The 21044-nt window shown below is 34.7% G+C and overlaps 1 protein-coding gene across 5 annotated transcripts in view; it reads right to left on the bottom strand.

Moving 5' to 3' along the window:
* The window catches only part of RFX3 (regulatory factor X3), a 292426-nt gene that overhangs the window by 78783 nt on the left and 192599 nt on the right, over positions 1-21044 (bottom strand). For all 5 annotated transcript variants that reach the window (XM_081236444.1, XM_081236445.1, XM_081236447.1 and 2 more), the window contains one exon: positions 16425-16683. In XM_081236444.1, coding sequence (XP_081092570.1) covers positions 16425-16683 — 259 coding nt within the window. The remainder of the gene's footprint in view (positions 1-16424; positions 16684-21044) is intronic.

Raw genomic sequence — 21044 nt, 5'->3', positions numbered from 1 at the left:
TCACAAAATTAATTTAACTGGCTTCTGAAACAGTCTTTGCCAGATGGAATGTTAATGTAGTTCATCATTATACTTGAAAATAAACTGAAGAAAATGATATTGTACAAACCAAAAAAAAATTATGGAAAGAGTAATGTAGATGTAATGAGTAAACAAACATTTTACCAAAATGTTAAACTAAAACTATAAAGGACCTCAGTATTACATCTCTTAAAAGGACATCAATAAGTGCTCTTGTTTTCAGAGAGAAGTTAAGATCCCACATGCCTCACGGCCAAAAAACCAAAACATAAAAAACAACAGAGGCAATATTGTAACAAATTCAATAAAGACTTTTAAAATGGCCCACATGAAAAAAACTAAACAAACAAAAACAACCAAAAAAAAAAAACAACCAAAAAAACATATATATAAAGACAGCTGAAAAGCCTCATCCTCATGTGACTGTAAATCACTTCTAGGAAGAATTTGCTCATAATTCAAATTTGCTAAAATGCCTACATTTTCTTTAAAGTTTGAGTGTGGAAAATCTGAGGTTAGATTTCAGTCTACTTAAAAATAAAATGATCTGTATCTTGTGATTTTATAGGTTTAAGTGAAAGGTAGAAATTATCAAAAATATAATAGCTGAGCAAGAATGAGGGAGAAATCCACATCTGGCTTTGTTTGTTAACAGCAATTTTTATTTCTTTTTGACTAAAGGATTTGTGGTTGTTTTTGAAAATTAAAAAATAAGTATGGTAAATAAACATTTTCCATTTCTTCCCTAAACTAATTAAGCTTTAGACTATGAGTATACCTTAGCTTTTTTCTGAAAAATCAATTCTCTGAACTAAGGTACAGTGCCCAGTTGTATCTCTTACTGAATAATCATCCTAGGACTGAATCGGCAATAGTGCACATTTCTTCTCCACGATTATCTAATGCTAGGATACATGGTGCTTGGCAGTTTAGACTGGTTCATGATGATCCTGAACTATTGCTTCATAATCAGATAAGAAGCTATGGCAACTCCCCTGAGATGAAATGGTGGGATGTTCCATTTGAGATGAGATGTTCAGCATGGAAAGACAGGCTTATAGAGCATTAAGTGCCATTACTGGAGTGGGTGAGACTTACAACTCCCTATGTGAAAGAGCAGGTAAGAAACTGATAACCATTCCAGCCACAATGAGCACATGAATTCTTAGAAAGATCAGTCTTTTCTGGAAGACTAAAAAAAGATCGTTAACAATATACTAGGGATGAATTAAACCCCTCCACGTTCGCCAGCTATAACAGAATCCCCATGAGAATAGGGATCTACTCTGAGGGTGGTTATCAGTCAAAGACAGAAATCCTTGGTCCAGTGCTACTGCAGAAACACTTTCAGAAACTGGAGAAGAGGATTTTGCACTGTGTTTAGACACGCCACTGAAATATTACGAGGACTGGCAGGCTTCTGGGGCAGAAAAGTGATACAGATCAATGAAGTCTTCCAGTCATAGGAATTCTAAGTGTGAGACCACCAGTCTCAGATGCTACCCCAACAGAATGCCTGACAAAGTCTGAAGAGTCAGAGCTCAGGTAATGTGGAGAGCTTCCTACATGCATAGGCCAGGTTTCTTTCTGACCGCACATTAGCAGAAAGATGAAAGACCTCTTTGCAGTGTGTCCCATGACAAGGCACTACAGAGCATAATTCGAAAAATCAGACCTGGTTTGAGCACTTGCTGAGAGTAGTTCACACTGAAGACTATTCAGGAAAACAGACTTTCATCAGAGAGTGCAGGGACACCCATGAGTTTTGCCGTGAGTGAAGCTTAATTTGGGCGAAGAAAGAGAGGAAGGTAATGCTAGTTGCCATGAGAAAACGATGTCTAACCTTGTGTCACCAGTTAGGAACTGTAGAATTAAAGTAAATGCAGGTGTGACTCAGCTCCCCCAACCAAACACTGAATTCTCAAAAGACAGAATCCCAGGGAATGGTGTAAGTGGTTTCCCTCATTTGGGTAAAAGTGGTTTCCCTCCATACTAAGAATGGAGTGCTAATTAAAGACTATGACAACTATTTTTTCTTCTGAAATAGAGAGTGGCATGGTCACAAATGTGATACAAATATGACCACATGGCAACAGGAAGACCTTAGTTCTTGTGTGGTAGATTCAAGGAAAAAAATACCTGGGCTCTGTAAGGCAGAAGAAACCCCTATTTGTTTGGAATATAGAAAGTATGCATGCCTGTTGCAGACTGCACCAGTGAAGAAACTCTTCCATGATTTCTCAGGAATTAGGAACAGAAATCAGTAGGAACAGGGAGAAGCTGTATTTCACATCCAGGAGGAAAAAAAATAAAGCTCAGTGGAGCTCCTACAAAGATACAGCAAACCCTCTAAGAAGGACCTGAAGGGGACAGGGCATCTATTACCTGATGGGGGATAGATACACACTATGATAAACATGTGGCCTAAAACACAGGCTGCAAACTCTTTTCCAGTCACTCAAATGCTAATGCTGCCTTGTTGGAATCCAGGGACAGGTGGAGAGCCTCTAAGCACCCAAGGTCACTTGAGGCTTGTAAGATATCCACCCAAGAAACAGTGTCCTGAAAAGGACAACAAAGAAAAGTCACACCTAAGCCCTTAGGAAAAGAGGTTGAGAGAACAGAGAAGAGGGGTCAAATGATGTCTAGATGTCCAGTAAATATTCTGTTTATATTCTCCTTTCCCAGTCTCAAAGAAGAGATCAATATTGTACTTTTACTAAGGCAGCAAATACTTTATTTATTTATTTATTTATTTATTTATTTAAACATCTTTACTGGAGTACAATTGCTTTACAATGTTGTGTTAGTTTCTACTGCATATCAAAGTGAATCAGCTGTACATATACATATACCCCCATATCCCCTCCCTCTTGAGCCTCCCTCCCACCCTCCCTATCCCACCCCTCTAGGTGGTTGCAAAGCACCGAGCTTATGTCACTGTGCTATGCAGCTGCTTCCCACTAGCTATCTGTTTTACATTTGGTAGTGTATATAAGTCCATGCCACTCTCTCACTTTGTCCCAGCTTACCCTTACCCCTCCCCATGTCCTAAAGACCATTTCCTACGTCTGCATCTTTATTCCTGTCCTGCCCCTAGTTTCTTCATAACCACTTTTTTTTTTAGATTCCATATATATGTGTTAACATATGGTATTTGTTTTTCTCTGACTTACTTCACTCTGTATGACAGTCTCTAGGTCCATCCACCTCATTACAAATAAATCAATTTCGTTTCTTTTTATGGCTGAGGAATATTCCATTGTATATATGTGCCACATCTTCTTTATCCATTCATCTGTCTATGGACACTTAGGTTGCTTCCATGTTCTGGCTATTGTAAATAGTGCTGCAATGAACACTGTGGTACATGACTCTTTTTGAATTATGGTTTTCTCAGGGTATATGCCCAGTAGGGGGATTGCTGGGTCGTATGGTAGTTCTATCTGTAGTTTTTTGAGGAACCTCCATACTGTTCTCCATAATGACTGTATCAATTTACATTCCCACCAACAGTGCAAGAGGGTTCCCTTTTCTGCACACCCTCTTCAGCATTTATTGTTCGTAGATTTTTTGATGATGGCCATTCTGACCGGTGTGAGGTGATACCTCATTGTGGTTTTGATTTGCATTTCTCTAATGATTAGTGATGTTGAGCATTCTTTCATGTGTTTGTTGGCAATCTGTATGTCTTCTTTGGAGAAATGTCTATTTAGGTCTTCTACCCATTTTTGGATTGGGTTGTTTGTTGATATTGAGCTGCATGAGCTGCTTGTATATTTTGGATATTAAGCCTTTGTCAGTTGCTTCATTTGCAAATACTTTCTCCCATTCTGAGGGTTGTATTTTCATCTTGTTTATTGTTTCCTTAAGGCAGCAAATACTTTTAAAGAGAACAATGTAAAAAGAAAAAAAAAAGCATTTCCCCATTATTTATAATTCCCCATCCTTATTTATTATTGGTATTTATAGCTCCCCATTGCCTTTTAAGGAAGGAGAATCCTTATCACAGGATGGTCCCTTGTTTTGCAGAGTTAGTATCAGGTTTAAGTGCTCTGCTGAAGGGTTGAAAGATTTGAGGAGACGGGGATCTGGGCACACTGGCGGTGAATGCTCATTGGTAGAATGAATGGACAGACTGGGGGGGACAGGTGGTGCAGAGACGCTTTGAGGGACTGTGCTCTGCAAAGAGTGATGCTAAACCTCAGCTCTTTCCTCTACAACATCTTCAGTAAAATTGATGCCAGTCACAGATACTTCAGGTACAAGTAATCAAGACTCGCTGGAGCACAGGGTTCATTTAGGGGCAGTTGATGATGTCAAAAAGGTAAACCGCAGTTTCAAATGCAGGGAAATGTGGAGAGGTTTGGAGCCTTTTTAAAATTGTTGATATTAATTTTATCATCACCATTATTTACTTCTAACAGAAAGAGTTATTTATTTCTAAGTAACTTTGGAAACAACTGTTTTAGAGCTAACCTTATTTCAAACGTCAGGATACATCAGTGTTGGGGAATGTCAATCACCCTCAGTCAAAAGGAACAGGAAGACTGATCTCAAAGTGAGAGGTGCTGAGTCTTTTGCATGAGTTGCATGGGGCAAAAAAGAGGATTCCCTGTACATGTGATTTATATATACATTATGCATATCTATTCAATGGCCCAAATAGAATATGATATATGTGGACAATTAGGACTTTGTCTTAATGTAAACATCAGCCAGTCATTCAATTACATGCCAATAAGACAGAAGGAAAAAGAACAATTATATCATCTTATTCATTGTCTTTATAGGTCAAGGCATATTCTCTTGACTCTGAAATGGCTTTTTAATCTTTTTTAAAGACTGAAGGTCAAGATTGATATATTCAACTACCACTATAATTAAATTTGGTCTCATAGTAGAAATTATTTTCTTTCTAGAACTGTTTAAGAAAGTGATTTAAAAATAGAAGTAATACTATAATGCTTTATGATTTATAAAGCCTTTTTACATTAATTCTCATTTGATCTTCACAACTTTGTGAAATAGCAAAGGCAAGCAATATTACCTCCTTCTCACAGATCAGAAAATTGAGGCCCTCTGGGATTGGGGGACTTTCTTGAGATTACATAGGTATTAACTATGAGATTGGAATCCAAGGTTTATCATTCTGATATCAACAGTATTTCCATTTTATACAAATATAACAAGAATATAAATCAAGAGGAAACATCACTGTTTTTAATGAAACTACCTTCTGAGGAGTGGCTTGTAAAATTAAAATTTGCTAAATGATTTACTGTTAACAAGATTTACTTTCCAATAGGAAAGGGTTTACGTATGATTAATAAGCATTATCTGAAAATGATTTCAAAGTCATCAAGTTAGAAAGCAACAAAAACTTTTGAATGGATAGAGTTAAATTTTACTCATCATAAAAACAGTTATATAATGATTGAATTTTCTTGTTAAAACAGGTTGTTCTGTTAACCTCACCAGTTAACACTTTCTTAGAGAAACAGCATTTTTGTTTCCTTGTGAAAGAATAGTAAATTCTTTAGCGAAACCCAACGAAGAGAACACACTTAAGACTGGAAATTTCCTTTGGGGTAATTTTTCTCCTGAACTGTAAGACCTGACATTTTGTTTGCATTTGAGATAAGTAAGACAGAAACAATTTCTACTTGGTGGCTTGTTCAGAAAAAGTATCTGTGACTGCTGACATGAGCATGTGACCAGCGCCCTTATACCTGTTAGAAATGACCACCTCCTGGTGTGTAAGTGTGTGTTGGGTGGCGGGGGACTTCTACAGCAAGTACTTCAACCAGGAACACAAAGGAAACAAACCCTTTCACTTTACGTGTAGTCTATATAATCACAACCCAGGTTTTTCTCCAAGAGTGGTCCTAGACACTTGTTAGAATTATCTGGGCACTTGTTAGCAATGCGAAACAACAACAACAACTACTAAAAACCAAAAAAAAAAGAATGGACACTGCATTCTGGTGGCTCATATCTGTATTGCTAATGGTTTGATCTCTTCTTCAATTTGTCCAAAGCAGTGCTTTTCAGAAAGTAAGGTGTAACCCATTAGTAGGTCATGAAATCAATTATCCTGACCAGCACTTTTTAAAAATTAAAGAAATCAAATAGAGTAGAAAATACTCAAATGTCCTGGCACACAGTACAGCTAAGTATTGTTTCCTGGAACTTTGGTTTTAGTACTCTGTCTATGAATGTATATATGTATATAATAGTCATGTGTGTATATATAGATGTATACTCATGAATGTATGCATATATGTATGTGTACGAGTACTAGGCCACAAAGTAAAGGTATTTCTCATTGTAGATTGTGGCCTTCAAACTTTGAATGCCCTGCACAAAGCAGTTAAATCAGTTCCCTTCTAGTAATTGGATCCCTTCTAAGGATCTACAGGTATCTCTTGGGCCCACGTGTCCCTGCAATGCAGATAGAAACAGCTCACTGAGGCTAAAGCTGTGAATATGATACCGCTCTGTAAGTTGTATATTCAAGTGATATGTAAATCAACATATGAATATATTACTCCACAGCAATATTAAAAAGAAGCTTAACTCAGATATTCAGGACAGGATTTTTTTAACTCTTAAAAAAATTAAAAATGCCCAGAAAACACACCTAGTCAGCTTTGCTTTTCATCTCCTCTTGAATAAAAGCTAAGACAAAATCTTAATCTTATACACTAAGCATTTAGAGCAAAGAAGGCTTAGGTCTTGCAAATGCTTAACTACATGAAATATTTTTTACTCACTGATAATTTTATGACATCTAGAGAAAAAAATTTTAATCATTATGCTTTCAGCCTGAAGTTTTGGCAATTTTATACCACCTAAAGCTATTTTGAAATATTGATAAGAAAAAACATATAGAGAAGATACTTGCATGAACTGAATGTGTTCTGAGAACATTTGGTTTAACTAGGTGAACTGAAACCAAGACTGTTGTATTGGGCTTCCACTGATTATTCTGTAAGGCCTACATCCCTCCACTCTCACCAGGACTTTGTGAAACTGGCATTACTGATGTGTGACAATAAAACTAATTTTGAGATATCAACTGTATAAGCACTCAGGGCTACAATTACCCTTTAGGAATCTGCTGGGTTAGGATTAAGTGATAGGATTTAAGGCCAAGTTGATATTTTCAATTTTAAGATTTCAAATCTGCCTTTTGCAGATTATTCTGAGTACTAAGAACATTTTCACTTTGTATTTAGTTCATATAAACACTAAAACAGAGGTTTACTCAAAGTGTAATTCTGGATCAGCATTACCAGAGTCACCAGGTGCTTATAAGAAATGAACATCTTGGGTCCTTCTCCACACTGAATCAAAAGCCTTGGGGATGGGGTCCAGCCATGCATTTAATCAATGCTCCACACATAATGTACACTCAAGTTTGAGAACACTGCACTAAAACATAATCAAATTTATTTTCTTTGCCAGGGTCAGACTGCAATTAATACTTCAGGGAGAATAAGTAGGGAGGTAACAGGCATTCCTAAAATGGCCCTTGCTAACTCTGTTTAAAGGGTGGTTTTAAAGTTTAAGTATTATTTGGATTTTTGCTATTTTCATTCTTTTGCATTCTCTTGCTATCCAATCCTACCCAGCATTTAGACAATTTTGCAATTTATGTTAGTAACATAATCAGAAGATAAGCACAATTTTCGTGAATCTAAAATTAATCAATTGACAACATATTAACATTTGTGATTTAAAAAATAATGTGATGAGAAAGAAAATGAAACTAACCACTTAAAAGAAGTTTGGGGGCTATTTGTGGATTTCTATTTTTGCCTTGGAGGATTAGGTACCTTTCAGTGATGAAATTAGCTCCATTACTCATATTGTAAACCTTTATATTCATAGAAGCACAGTGGCTGGTCAATAGTGATTGCACAATAAATGTTTGAGAGAGTGAGTGATTAAAGAGAATAATCCAGACTCTAAGTACATGAATATACCAAACATTCATCTTCACTCCAAAATACTGAATAAGAATGGCTCTAGAAATCTTTACTAAATTTAATAAGCATTTTCATTCTCTAAACTTTCAACAGTCTAATAAAGAAGGACTTTTTCTGAAACCTAGGATCAAGGTTTAACTTGAATCATGATACCTCATAGACAATCTTTATACTGGGCACATAAAGAAATGGTTGTTTCAGTTACATGCATTTGGGTAGCATGACCAAATAGATACACTTTATAATCATTAAGAGCTTGCCTAAGATTTTTAAAAATAACAAATCACTTTTTTTGAATAGAAAATATTTTCACATGCCTCCCACCTTTTTTTCCTTCATTCCTTCTTCTAGAGATGTCTTTGTACTTACATAAGCATATAGAAATGTATATTTCTATTTAAATGCACACGTGCACCATGCGCACGCATGCGCGCGCACACACACACACATTACTCCTTGCTTTTTCATTTAACAATATATTTGGAGATCTTTCCACATCTATCTATCTATCTACACATATGTAAACACATACACACACTGCCTCACTCTTTTTAATGGCCATATAAAATTCCACTGAATGGACAAATGCACTAAAATGTATTTAACTATTTCTCTGCTGATAGACAATTAGGCTTCTTCCAATCTTTTTCTAATACAAATAACTCTACAATGAATATAGTTGTTTATGCAGCATTTCACATATGTAAGAGTATCATCAGTGGATTAAATTCCTAGAAGTACTCTCTGAGTCAGTGGTTATGTGTATTTTCAATCTTAATAAAAATTTCCTTATTGCTCTCCAATCCTGTACCAATTTAGATTACTATGAACAATGAGACTGCCTGTTTCTTTACACCTTTGCCAAGGTTTACTAACTTTTTAACTTTGCCTGTGTGAGAGATGAAAAATGGTATCTCTTTTCAGTTTATTTTTCATTTCCTTTTCAGTGAGCTGCTTCTTCAAATGCCTTCCTTATTTTGGTCTCTTTTTTTTCTGAAGGATTTCTATGAGTGGTCTATATATTAAACAAATTCATGCTTTGAATATAACATTTCAAAACTTTATGCAAGGTTGTTGTTTCACTGTTGCCTTTTGTTGCTGTGGTTTCTGTCATATGGGATATTTTTACTTTTATGTAGTTGATCACATCAATGTATTTTTTGTAGGATCTGAATTTTACATCATGTTTCCCCATTGTAACAGAATAATAATAAAAAAATTTGCCATCCAAGTGAAATTAATTTTTATATAAGGAGTAATATATGGAACCAATCTAATTTTCTTTTAAAAATAGTTATCCAGTTGTCCCAAGCATCATTTATCAATAATTCATCATTTCCCAATTCACAGGCAATGCCACATTTGTCATATGTTGCATTCTTATATGCATTTGGCCTATTTATGGTCTTTAGTCTGTTACTGGCCTATACTGGTCTATTCATGTGCCTAGACAATTCTGTTTTAATTATTAATTTTATATACGTTTGAACAACTGGTAGGGCTGTTTGTGTCCCACACCACACATCATTATTTTTCTTTTTATACAACTTTCTTCACTATTCTTGCATGTTTATTTATGTAAACAGCCTTTCCTATAAAAGAAAAAAAATCTACTGGTATCTTGATTAGGATCATATCAAAATTTTTAAGTTAATTTAGGGAGATTCAAAATGTTTGATACTGAAACTTCTCTTTCAAATATTCAAGCTTCCTTTTTTGTCCCTTAGGAACTTTAAAAAGTTTTATTCAGCAGCTGGATCTTGCACATGTATTGTTAGTTTACTGCCTGGTATATTTTGAGTTTATTATAAATGAGATCTTTGCCTATATTATTTTCTAGCTACTGTCATTTGTATTTAGAAAAGCTATTGATTTCTTTGTATATTAATTTTGTACTAAGTCACTTTATTAAATTCTCTTATTATTTGTTATAGTTTTTCATTTGATTCTCTATGATTTTTATCAGGTACACAATCATATCATCTGCGAATTCTGACCTCTTTACCTCCTTCCTAATTTTATATTTCCTTCTCTTGTCTAACTGCACCTTTCCTATAATTTTGAAAGCACAATTAAAAATCACATCTTCCTTTCTCAAAAGGCAGATGGGAAAAGTTACTAAAACTTATAGGGGTAAATTTAAAATAAATGAGTTAAATTATTTTAACATTCTACAGATAGATTACAAAATCCCTAGCTCATGAAATTTTGGGGCACCAACAGTTATAATTTTTGAAAACCTAGATTTTAAGAGAAACCAAATAATTCCATAGCCAATAAATACAACTGTAGTTATGCATACTGAGAAAGTGGTAACCAAATCACATGCTTTTGGAGGATGAACTCATAAACATGGGAACATAGAGAAACTCCCTTTCATTTGAGAAATGATAATTGGTCATAGGCATCGTTTTGAATTTTCTCTCATTAAAATAAAAGACATGGGGCTTCCCTGGTGGCGCAGTGGTTGGGAGTCCGCCTGCCGATGCAGGGGACACGGGTTCGTGCCCCGGTCTGGGAGGATCCCGCGTGCCGCGGAGCGGCTGGGCCCGTGAGCCATGGCTGCTGAGCCTGCGCGTCCGGAGCCTGTGCTCCGCAAGGGGAGAGGCCACAACAGTGAGAGGCCCACCTACCGCAAAAAAAAAAAAAAAAAAAAAAAAAAAAAAAAAAAAAGACATGGGCCAGTGGAACAGGCAGTATTAAATTTTATGGGTCTAATACTGACTCATATGTAACTCACAGATGACAGTATATTTTAATTTGCCACCAATACATTAAATATTTTATCTGGATCACCTAGCCTCCATAAATGAAACATTAGTGATTTTTTTCCTTCAAAATCTACAGTAGTTTCAAACTAGTAAGTTAACTTGCAATTTGATTTATAAATATAAGGATCAAGTTAAAGTTACAAACAGGTCAACTGGAACATAGTTTACTTCCATATTTATAAGTAGAATTTACAAACATCATTAAACCTTCCTAATCTAGATTTTGGATGAAATAGAATCTAGCCATTTCTGGCATGTTGCCACACACCTGTGATTCTGAAATGCTGTTTCAGTATGAAATAGCTAAAAATTAAAAGAACTCATTGTATTTTGCTTTAGAAGGGAATCCATCAGCTATGCTCAGGAGGAGCTGAAGGCCCCTGTCATTCTGTTTGTCTTAACCTTCTAGTTTATCAAGATTTCTAGGAGTAGAATGTCTTACAGCCTTAGCCATAAAATTACTGCCTCTAGATCTTATCAGCTTCAAGGCTGCAGCAGTGTGAAACTGACTGACAGCTGAATGGAATAAAGATGAAGCAATGGAGACTACAAGTCATTCAAAGTGCCATTTTATTAAGTGCTTTGAAAATGAGGTCCCAGAACCTTCAGTCAATTTAGGATTTAGTGCAGAAAGCAGAAGATTCGTGGTACTCTCTCTGAGGAGTCTTATCTGAGAGCTCAGGTTGGCCTAGGGAAAATGGGACACAGGAAAACAGAAAATACTAAGATCATAATGGACATACATACTTTTACCAAAATAAGTGGAGAAAGTAGTTTTGCTTGACTTTCATTTTTAAATCATTCAGGCTAACTGTAAAACTAAGAAAATTATTTAAAATAGAAATTTATTATTTCTGTAATATGTAACATATAAAATAACTGTGATTTATGCATTTCTAACAAAAATTTTTTTCCATGCATATCTTTATATATGACAATTAAAGAGAAATTTTTGTCTTATGTGACTATGTTGCTTTTCTATCTCTATATAGCCATAACAAGTAATCCAACATTATTTTAACATTTTTTACCCTTTGGTAAGAAGAATGGGCAGTTCAGCTCCTTCTAATATAGCCATTTCCCGATAAATATAAAGAAGCCCTTCAAGTATTGATATAAAAAAATCTCTGACACACACCGTTAGGTGGAAAAAAAAGCAAGATTCAGTATTTTTGTTACTATTCGTAAAAAAAAAAAAAATGCTAATGGGAGGGAAAGAGAGACATTCTGCTTGTACATTCAGAGAATATCTCCAGAGTGATACTCAAAGAACTTGATAACTTTGATTGCCTCTAAGGAGAAGAACTGAGGAACAGGAGTGAGAGGGACACTGCATTATGCACTTTCTTTTATCTTTTGAATTGTGCAACTTAAGAATGTATAACTAATTCACATAAATAAATTCATAAAAACTTTACATGCAAACCCAAGGATAAAGAAATAATAGCATCTACAATTCTTGAATGAATTCTTAACTTTCTATAAATTATATAAGATAGGCCAAACTTTTACTTATATAGCAGTAGATGGACATTGAAATTTTCCTCCAAACAATTGAAAAAATTACAGTATTTTTCATTAATCAAAAAAGGTAGAGATATGAACAATATAAGCTTCAACACATTTTCCTTGTGCCCTTTGGTGGGATCTAATTTTAGCAAGAGCCATTTAACATATATAATTACTAAATGTATATACAGAAAAGTAGAAAATTAGCTTTCATATCACAGTCTCAAAAATGATTAATGTAATCTAATTTAGTTAGTTTTCTTATCAAGAAGAAAAACAACTCCATAAATAACCATCTCATTAGAAGAATTCAAATGTTATTTTATGGAGGAACGAATAAATTAAGCTTCTTATAGCAAATTGCTTATTATTATATAGTCTGGTATAAGATAAACTATGTTGTGATAAATACAAAAATATCACTAACTACAATCACAAATTTTTGATTCTCAAATGCAAAATGTGTTCCAGTTCCAAAATTCTAAAATTCTAAAAAAAATATGGTTATATAAAAAATAATGAAGAAAAATAAATTAGAACTTAAAATGAATAAACACACATAAGGAAACACTATGGAGATGTATTTAGAAGGAAGATCAAGGCATAATGAGTTCAGATATGACTGTAGTCAACACTTCTACCTTAATGTCCATGTTCTCCTGAAATGTTAACAATAAATAGATCCCTAGCATTAATTTAATGAAATGTAAAACGTTTATTTACTCAAGTAGTAACTTAGCTGAAGTCATACCCAGTGATGTTCCAATAAAAAATGTTACATAATCTTTTTGAAAATTCTTATTTAATACTATCAGCAGGAAATGTCTTTTAAATGTGTATAAGTTTATACTTATATTTAAATAAGTAAAAATATATATACATACATATTTAATAATTTATACTCATGGACTCCATTGACCCAATAAAAGAGCACAGTAAAAGGAGAAAAAGTATTTTGACCAAATCTGAATATTGGTAGTTTGTACCATAATATATTCATCAAATAAAATTTAATATGTTGCCATAATAATCTTTTGAAAAATTCTGAAATTTCTATGTACCTTGAAAACTGAAACATTTTACAATGCATAGCAAAAATGAAATACTAAAACATGTTAATGTAAAATATTTTTTCACTTAAGGTTATAAAACTAAAGTAAATCATATGCTCAAATAAAAATTCTCCATTAATGTAAAGATCCTTCTATTATAAGAAAGATGGTTTTATATGGACTATTAGACTAGGTAACAAAATATTTCAAGCGCTGATCATTTATTTTTCTTAGTAGTGGCTTCAATTTCAAATCATCTCTTTTTACTGATTTATCCTGAGAAGTTGGTTTGCACATTGGAGTAAACCTCTTTGTGGCAGAAAGTTATTCCTAATAAATTTAAGTGAAAATATTTCTATATAGACAGAGGTCAAATGTAAGAGAGAGCAAAGGCAATTATTCTGGGAACCAGAGCAGGAAACCTTGTTAACCAGGAACCACGTAAAGGTATTAGGTTTGTGCTGTTCCCAAGCCCTCAAATTTAACTAGTTTCACATCAACTGAATTAACTGACTATACATTCCACTTATTACAGGCTCTTAAGGAACAGCCCAATTGACTACTACTGTCAGGAATTCTGGCAATAGTAGAGGCTACTCCTACCCAGTTAGCTGCATCAGGCATGATATGGGTGATAGGTTGAACACTAAAGAACAGTCAGAAAAACTGAATTTATATGGCACAGTCTGGCTCAACGTTTGGAAAGAAATGGCTTGCATCTCGACTAACAGGTTCTTAGAGACTGTGCTCATAGACATTCTTTGTATGGTTCTACAGTGAATGCAAAAGGTACATGAAAATAAGCAAATCTCCTTTAATGACATGGCACCTACCAAAAAATCTAGAGTTTTAGGAGCCTAAACAACTATAATACATAGCACAAATTTTCTAGCATTTGGCAAGAGGAGGATGGGAGGAAATCTTAAATAGGTGTCATAGCACTTAAACTTTGTTAACTTTACTATAGGAACAGATGTGAAACTGTGTACAGAATCACCACCTCACTGTGAATGAAGCAGATTAAGATCTTTAGCACGACTGAGGGGGGATCTAAATCAAATATGAACTGTGGTAATAAATGTAAGGTAATAATTACTAGCAGATGTATATTTAGATAATATGTATCTATCATATGTCACTATCATGTGCTTTGATGAGGACACCTTATGATTTTTCCATGCAAAAGTTCTCTCTTTATTTAACTTTTAAACTCCTTTTGCTAAAAAGGAAATTTTCTTGTAAAAATGAAAACAAAAAACCATCCTTAACAGAACCTTAAATATTAATGCCTTTTTAAAAGTGTGAATTAATATGTGCAACTGACACTAGGAATTGATTTTTTTAAAATAGTTTTCCCACTATTCTCAGCTGTTATAAGTCAGTTATTTTGTGTTAATTTACCAATTAATATAATAAAAATTGCACCAAATTTGTGTAACGGATAACTTAAGGAGTCATGTCATTTTTCACACTCTATACAGAAAAACAAACAAAAAAATCAAGCTATAAAATTCATCCTGCTAATGTTTGTACTTATATATATATGACCTGGAATAATCAATTTAGTTAACTCAGTGATAGCACTAGGAAATTTAGTAAACCCATATCTAGCTCATGAGGATGTTTAACAGATAGCTAAAATTCAATGTGAAGGCAAGTATCAGTGCCTGGGGAAGGTGAAGCAGGAGAGGGGTGGAGATGGAGCGCTGGTAAGCCAGCATGAGAGAGGGTAGATGAAACGAAAGTGGGAAAGGACCCTTCCTCCCCATTTTTTCCAGTTTTCCTAAGGCCTTGGTAAGTGGCAAGTACTTCCCTTTCCACTGAAAATCACTTTCTGGATGGCCTGTATCAGGAGCATTATACAGTACTGGTACCTAATCTACCTTTTTTCCTTTTATGGTAGATACAGTTATTTTACATCTAGAATATTTTACAATTTGTTGGTAAATATTATGATTTTAAAGCTGAGAGGATATTAGGAAATCATTTAGTCTAACTAACCCCTTATTTTATTGACAGGGGAACTGAGGTCCAGAGAAGCTATGATTTAGTTTCTAATCTACATAAATATACTGCTGTGACTAAAAGGTTTAGAAATGCTGTATTTAGTGTTATCGAAAGCAAGAGAGAAATGGGCATTAGAAATGCTTCAAAAATACAAAGAAAAAATGACAAAAAAAGAACTCTCCAGTTAGAACGGTTAGTTATCTGTTCTGATGTTACCAGAGAATAGTGAATTAAAAATAAAGCACTTGAAAAAATGGATTAGGGAAAAGATAATAAATGATGAAAGTATGAACACACATAATCATTACAAACAGAAAAAAGTATATACAAAATACTTACCAAGTACCTATTATATCATGAAGAAAATCCACAAAATGAAAAATGTAAAGCCTCTCATATAATTATTTTCTACCCAATTTGTTTCTGTTTCATTATAAGAACAAACTATATGGTAGGATTATGGAAAAGGGGTACATGCACTTAATTCAAATCCCCAGGCCCCTTTTATATGAAACATCTAGAAAATCAATTCCATTTCTACTTTAGCTAGGTGGTTCTAAATGATTATTCTCCCTATGCTTAGTTGAGGTAAAAATGGAAAGGCCAGGTTACAGAGTTTGAGGATATCAATTTCTGCATAGGTTCTTATTACTATTTCTATTACAGCATTTTAGCACATTAAGATATCTTGCCTCAAAATAAATATATTTATTAAATATTAAAAACTTGAAAACTCAAATATGTAGTTATGTTCCTAAGATATTATTTGCTCATACCTATGATCAGAGCCAATATAAATGTTTTTCATTGGAATCACCTAGATCAGTGCTTCCCAAAGTGTCCCTCTGGTAGAATGCAAAATGACTTTATATATGGCATATGGGTAAACATTTTTAATTTTACTATTTAAGTATGGATTTTAACATACATTAGAAAAAATTACATACTAAAACTGCACAACACCTTGTTGCCCCAGCCCAGTGTTTTGGATTTTTTCTCTCTAAAGAGAAAAATGTACAATAGAGGCTATCAAGAACCTAAATTAAACAAATAAAAACTCAAATACTTACTGTCGCTGGGGAAGCCCGAGTGGTATGTGTCACTGAGTGACCAGAATTCTCCATTGAATTGCCAATCAGATAGGTTCCTCCAGAGCTGCTGATGAGTTGTCCTCCCGTGACGCCCATCTGAATCCCACCAGTGCCCACCATACTGTGGGATGAGACCACGGTAGTCACCTGTGCAGAACTCCCTTGAGTATCAAAGTAATTCCCTCCAGTGTTTTGGCTGTACATCTGCGTTTCTGTGTAAGGATAAGTTGTTGTTCGGCTTTAGAAGAAGAAGAAAAAAGAAAGAAATTTATTTATATCATCTTATTTATTTTTTCTAGTGTGAATATATGTTTAAAATATATCAGCTTAGCCTTTGGAACATGGTGAGTTTTTGTATTTTATATGAAACTTCATTCCCAGAAATAGTTGGGTTTACTTTCCAAACTAAAGGTACATTTCTTTATAAGTACCTTAACACTTTTCTGTACTTTAGAGCTTTTGCTTCTATTGGTGCCTACCTCCAGCATATAAATAAGCTCAGGTCTCTTCCCTCCAAGAAATTCTGCTGCGTGACTTCTTAAATTTCTTACAAAACTTCCTGCAAATCCCAGTTTTAGGAAAGCTGGGATCCAGAACGACTGGGGGCTGCAAGTCAGCTCCCCACGCTACTTCACACTCCTGGGTGACTTGCAGTAAATCTCCATGACTAAGGTAGCTAGCATGGATCTTTTCCTCGCCACCATAAGGATCTTGAGCAAACATTTCACTTACCATGGGCCCTAAATCCCAAACTCTTTCTTTTTCTTTACACTCAAGTTTCTCCTTGATGTGATGACTATGCCACCTCATATCCTCACTTTCCGCTTCCCAACAACTGCAGTCAAGCTTCTGCCCTTAGCCTTTCACTGAAAGTGCTTTTAATAAGGTCACTTGTGACCACATCTAAATACCAAGCTAAAAGGCTGCTGTCAGTCCTCATCTTTCTTGACCTATCTGCAGTATAATATTGTTGACCACGCCATGCTGCCCTTTCCCTCCTCGTTCTGTTCTGATTAAGCAGCTTGTTCGACTGATTTATTTTTAATATTCAATTGACTATAACTTACATTTTAACATAACTTTTATTTTTACTTGCAAGTAGTATAAGCCCACAAGAAGTTGCAAAAATAGTAAAGAGGTATAAAATACTTTATTTAAAAACTTAAATATCAAATTAGAATTCCCAGTTTTTTGGTCATTCTCTTCAACACCACATTCCAGAGCTAGGCAGTACTGACAATTTGGTGTAGATATTTGCAGACATTTTCTATGTGCAAGGTCTTTCTGTTTTAACCTCTCTTGTTCATTAGTTTCTATGACATTTTTTTTTACCTTTTACTTTTTTTAATGACTATGTTTCGAGAGCTTTTGGAGGCTCCATTTTTCTGGCACATTAAATACTGGTAATTTCTGAGGTCTCCATTTTCAGCTCTTATTTTTTTCTCAGGTTTATTCAGACCATATACCTTTATCATATACTACATGACCATATACATGCTCGTAAGTTGATAGCTCCACTTTCTAGTTATACTTTAAGAGTTTTAAATCTACGTTTCTAACAGCCACCTGGTTATCTCTGTTAGGGAACCCCATAATTATGGGAAGTCTCAAATGTAAAATTGAACATATGCCTAAAAAGGAATTCTTTCTCTCTCTTGCTCTTTTTCCTATATTCCCCTTCTCAGCAGAGGGCAGCACCACAACCCTCAGCTTTGGAAATTACTGCTGACTTTCCGTGCTCAGATTGACATCAGTCACTAAATCCTACTAATTTTACCTTCTAAATAATTCTCCAATTCTCCTATCCATTCTTGTACTCACTTGCCTTAACTCATAATGTTCTCCATTATAACTGCCTTCTAATTAGTTTTCCTTCCTCTATTTGGGCTCTCTTCCAATCTATCTTCACTTTGCTGCCAGGGCAATTTTTCTAAAATGCAAATATGAAAATAAAGCTTTTCTTAAAAACCTTTCCATGATTCTCTCTTGCCTTCGGAAGTAATTCACAACCCTTGACCTGCCTTATAAGAACCATCAGAGCCGATGCCTGCATGATCTCTGGACTTGATACCAGTCATGTCTTCATGTGCTTTCTTGCTTACACCACACTGACCTTTTTGCTGGTCCCTGTAACGTGCCATCTTCTCTTGCTTCTCTGCTATATCTCATGTTTTCCTCTGTCTAGAAGGCCTTTACATTTTTCTTCAGCTCTCTTCTTTTGTCTAAATCACCCTTAAACTCTCATTTTTCTGCACCCTTTGCCCTCTGTGGCCACTCCTCACAGGCCTGTTATGTTTTGTTCTCTGTACTTTCCTAACACCTTGTGCATACCTGAAATACAGCTCTCCAAACACTGTTAATTTCCTCATGTATTCATACTCCCATGAAATTATGTTTTATTCCCATATGTACCCTCAACACTTAACACAGTTGCAGCTACACAGTGGGCACACTAACCAACAAGTAGAATATGATTCTGTTTGAAAGTACATTTGACATAATGGTGACTTCCATAAATTTCTAAAACATAAATCCTTCTTTTGTTTTGTTAAACCAAACAAATTGGTTAGCACAATTGAGAAATTGTGCTAAACTATTCCAAGATTTTTCTGTATTATTTAAAACAGGTCATTTTAATCCATTACAAATGAATTTGTAATGTAATTTCTAATGTAAATTTTAGTAAAATAATTAGAGTGCTCCAAAACTATTCCACACTGGGTAAAGTTACTGCTTTACAGAAAGAGCCACCACAGATTGACGTACAAATTTTAGTTTGGGGTGGTGACAGAAACAACTCCATAGAGAACGTTTACTTTATAGACAGAAAAATGCCATTTAAAATACACAGTTCTTCTCATTATTGTATTTCCCAGCTGGACACCTCATTTATGTATTTCTTTCATTATATATTTATTTAATAAAATAAAACAGCCATGTTGATTTCAAGTTTAGGTGAAAAGAAAAGTGAGGTCATTTTAATTTATGTCTGCTAAATATGATAATGACCCTATTTAGCTGTGTTTAAAATAACACAATCTGATGTTAGTATTTAAGTATAACCAAGTAAGGTGTACACATAGATATAGGGCAATAAATAAGTACTTTGACAGATGTAGGAAATGGTGCCAGCTTTCCTTTCCATAGTCCAAACAAAATGCTTAAGCATGCTCCCCAGTAGTAAGTTGATTTTATAAATAAATCATGTAATAATGGCTATTAATAGCTAATATTTACTGACCATTTACTACACAACAGGCACCATTTTATGTACTTTTCAGGTATTAACTCATTTAATCTTCATTACAACTTTCTGAGATGGATACTGTTATAATTTCTATTTCCACAGACAAGGTGAATACTTGAAGTTTGGATAGATTAAATAGCTTTATCCAAATCACACAGCTGGTAAAAAATGGATTTGGAATCTGCACTTAGCCCATGCTCTCAACCATTCTGTCACATAAAAAGAACTTAGCTTTTTACGTATGTCAATGATATGTGTGAATGACTATTGAGGAACAGTCCCAAAAGCTGGTATAGGGAACATATGGACTTTCTGTTGCTATTTGGGAGTTCCTTACACCTTAGTTAACTGTTTACTAACACCCCACTACTCTCCTCCCTTACTCGGAATGGAATCTGCAGAAGATGTACTTGCAATGGTAAAGAAATAGAGATGGAAAAGGCGAGACTATTTTGGAGGATACTTACCATTGCACACTTAGATTTCAGAAGTTCTATGATCATGGAAGTTGCAACTCTATTATGAGAAACATTCCACGGGGTTTAAATCACTCCATCTTTGGGGTATGACTCCTTTATATAATTAGTCCTCAGTGAACAATAGTAATGTAAACAAATGCATCACAGATATATAAAATCTGTATCTATAGCCCTCAAGTCAGCATAAAAATATGGCAGCAAAGAGCTTTGATTTTCATACTTCCCCCTAGTTGGAGATGATTCATTAGCTAAAATATGAGCAAAGAACAGGATAAGAGTGAAAGCCACTAAAGAGTATGTCTAATCCATAAATTATGCTCATTACTCAATCATAACCCATGGGACTGAGGAGAAGGCTTGAATAAACACACACTGGGGTAAAGACTGGTAATTTCTAGGGGGAAAAAAGACACAATTATATGAGGAAATGAAGTGTCACAAATTGTTGCTGAATTTGTCTCTGACACTTATACACTTGCAGTGGGGAAGAGAGGAGACTTTTAAACACTGGATTGGGTAATAGAGGCAGATGATAATATCCTTAGTCATTGTTCTTCAAGGGTAAGAAGATAAGTATTAACGCATTTGTTGGAGGCCTGTCTGGAGCCAGAGCCAGAGTCAGGCACAGATAATTCCTAAACATCTTTTCAGTTCTAAATGTTCTAAGCTCCTGAGTAAATATTGCAGAAATTTTGTTTTTTTTTTTTTAAAAAAAGGCACCACCAACAAAAACAAACACTTCTTTCTTTCTAGGTACTAGAAATAATAACTCTTTAATTCTGATACCTAGGATCAATTTGTCTTTCATACTGCTAGAATGAATACATATGAGATATTGTTTGCACACTATTTCCCCAGAAATTTCCAAGACAT

The sequence above is a fragment of the Mesoplodon bidens genome (assembly GCF_964165515.1).
Source record: "Mesoplodon bidens genome assembly, chromosome: 6".
NCBI classification, from domain to species: domain Eukaryota; kingdom Metazoa; phylum Chordata; class Mammalia; order Artiodactyla; family Ziphiidae; genus Mesoplodon; species Mesoplodon bidens.
This window is presented reverse-complemented; position numbering and strand designations above follow the sequence as displayed.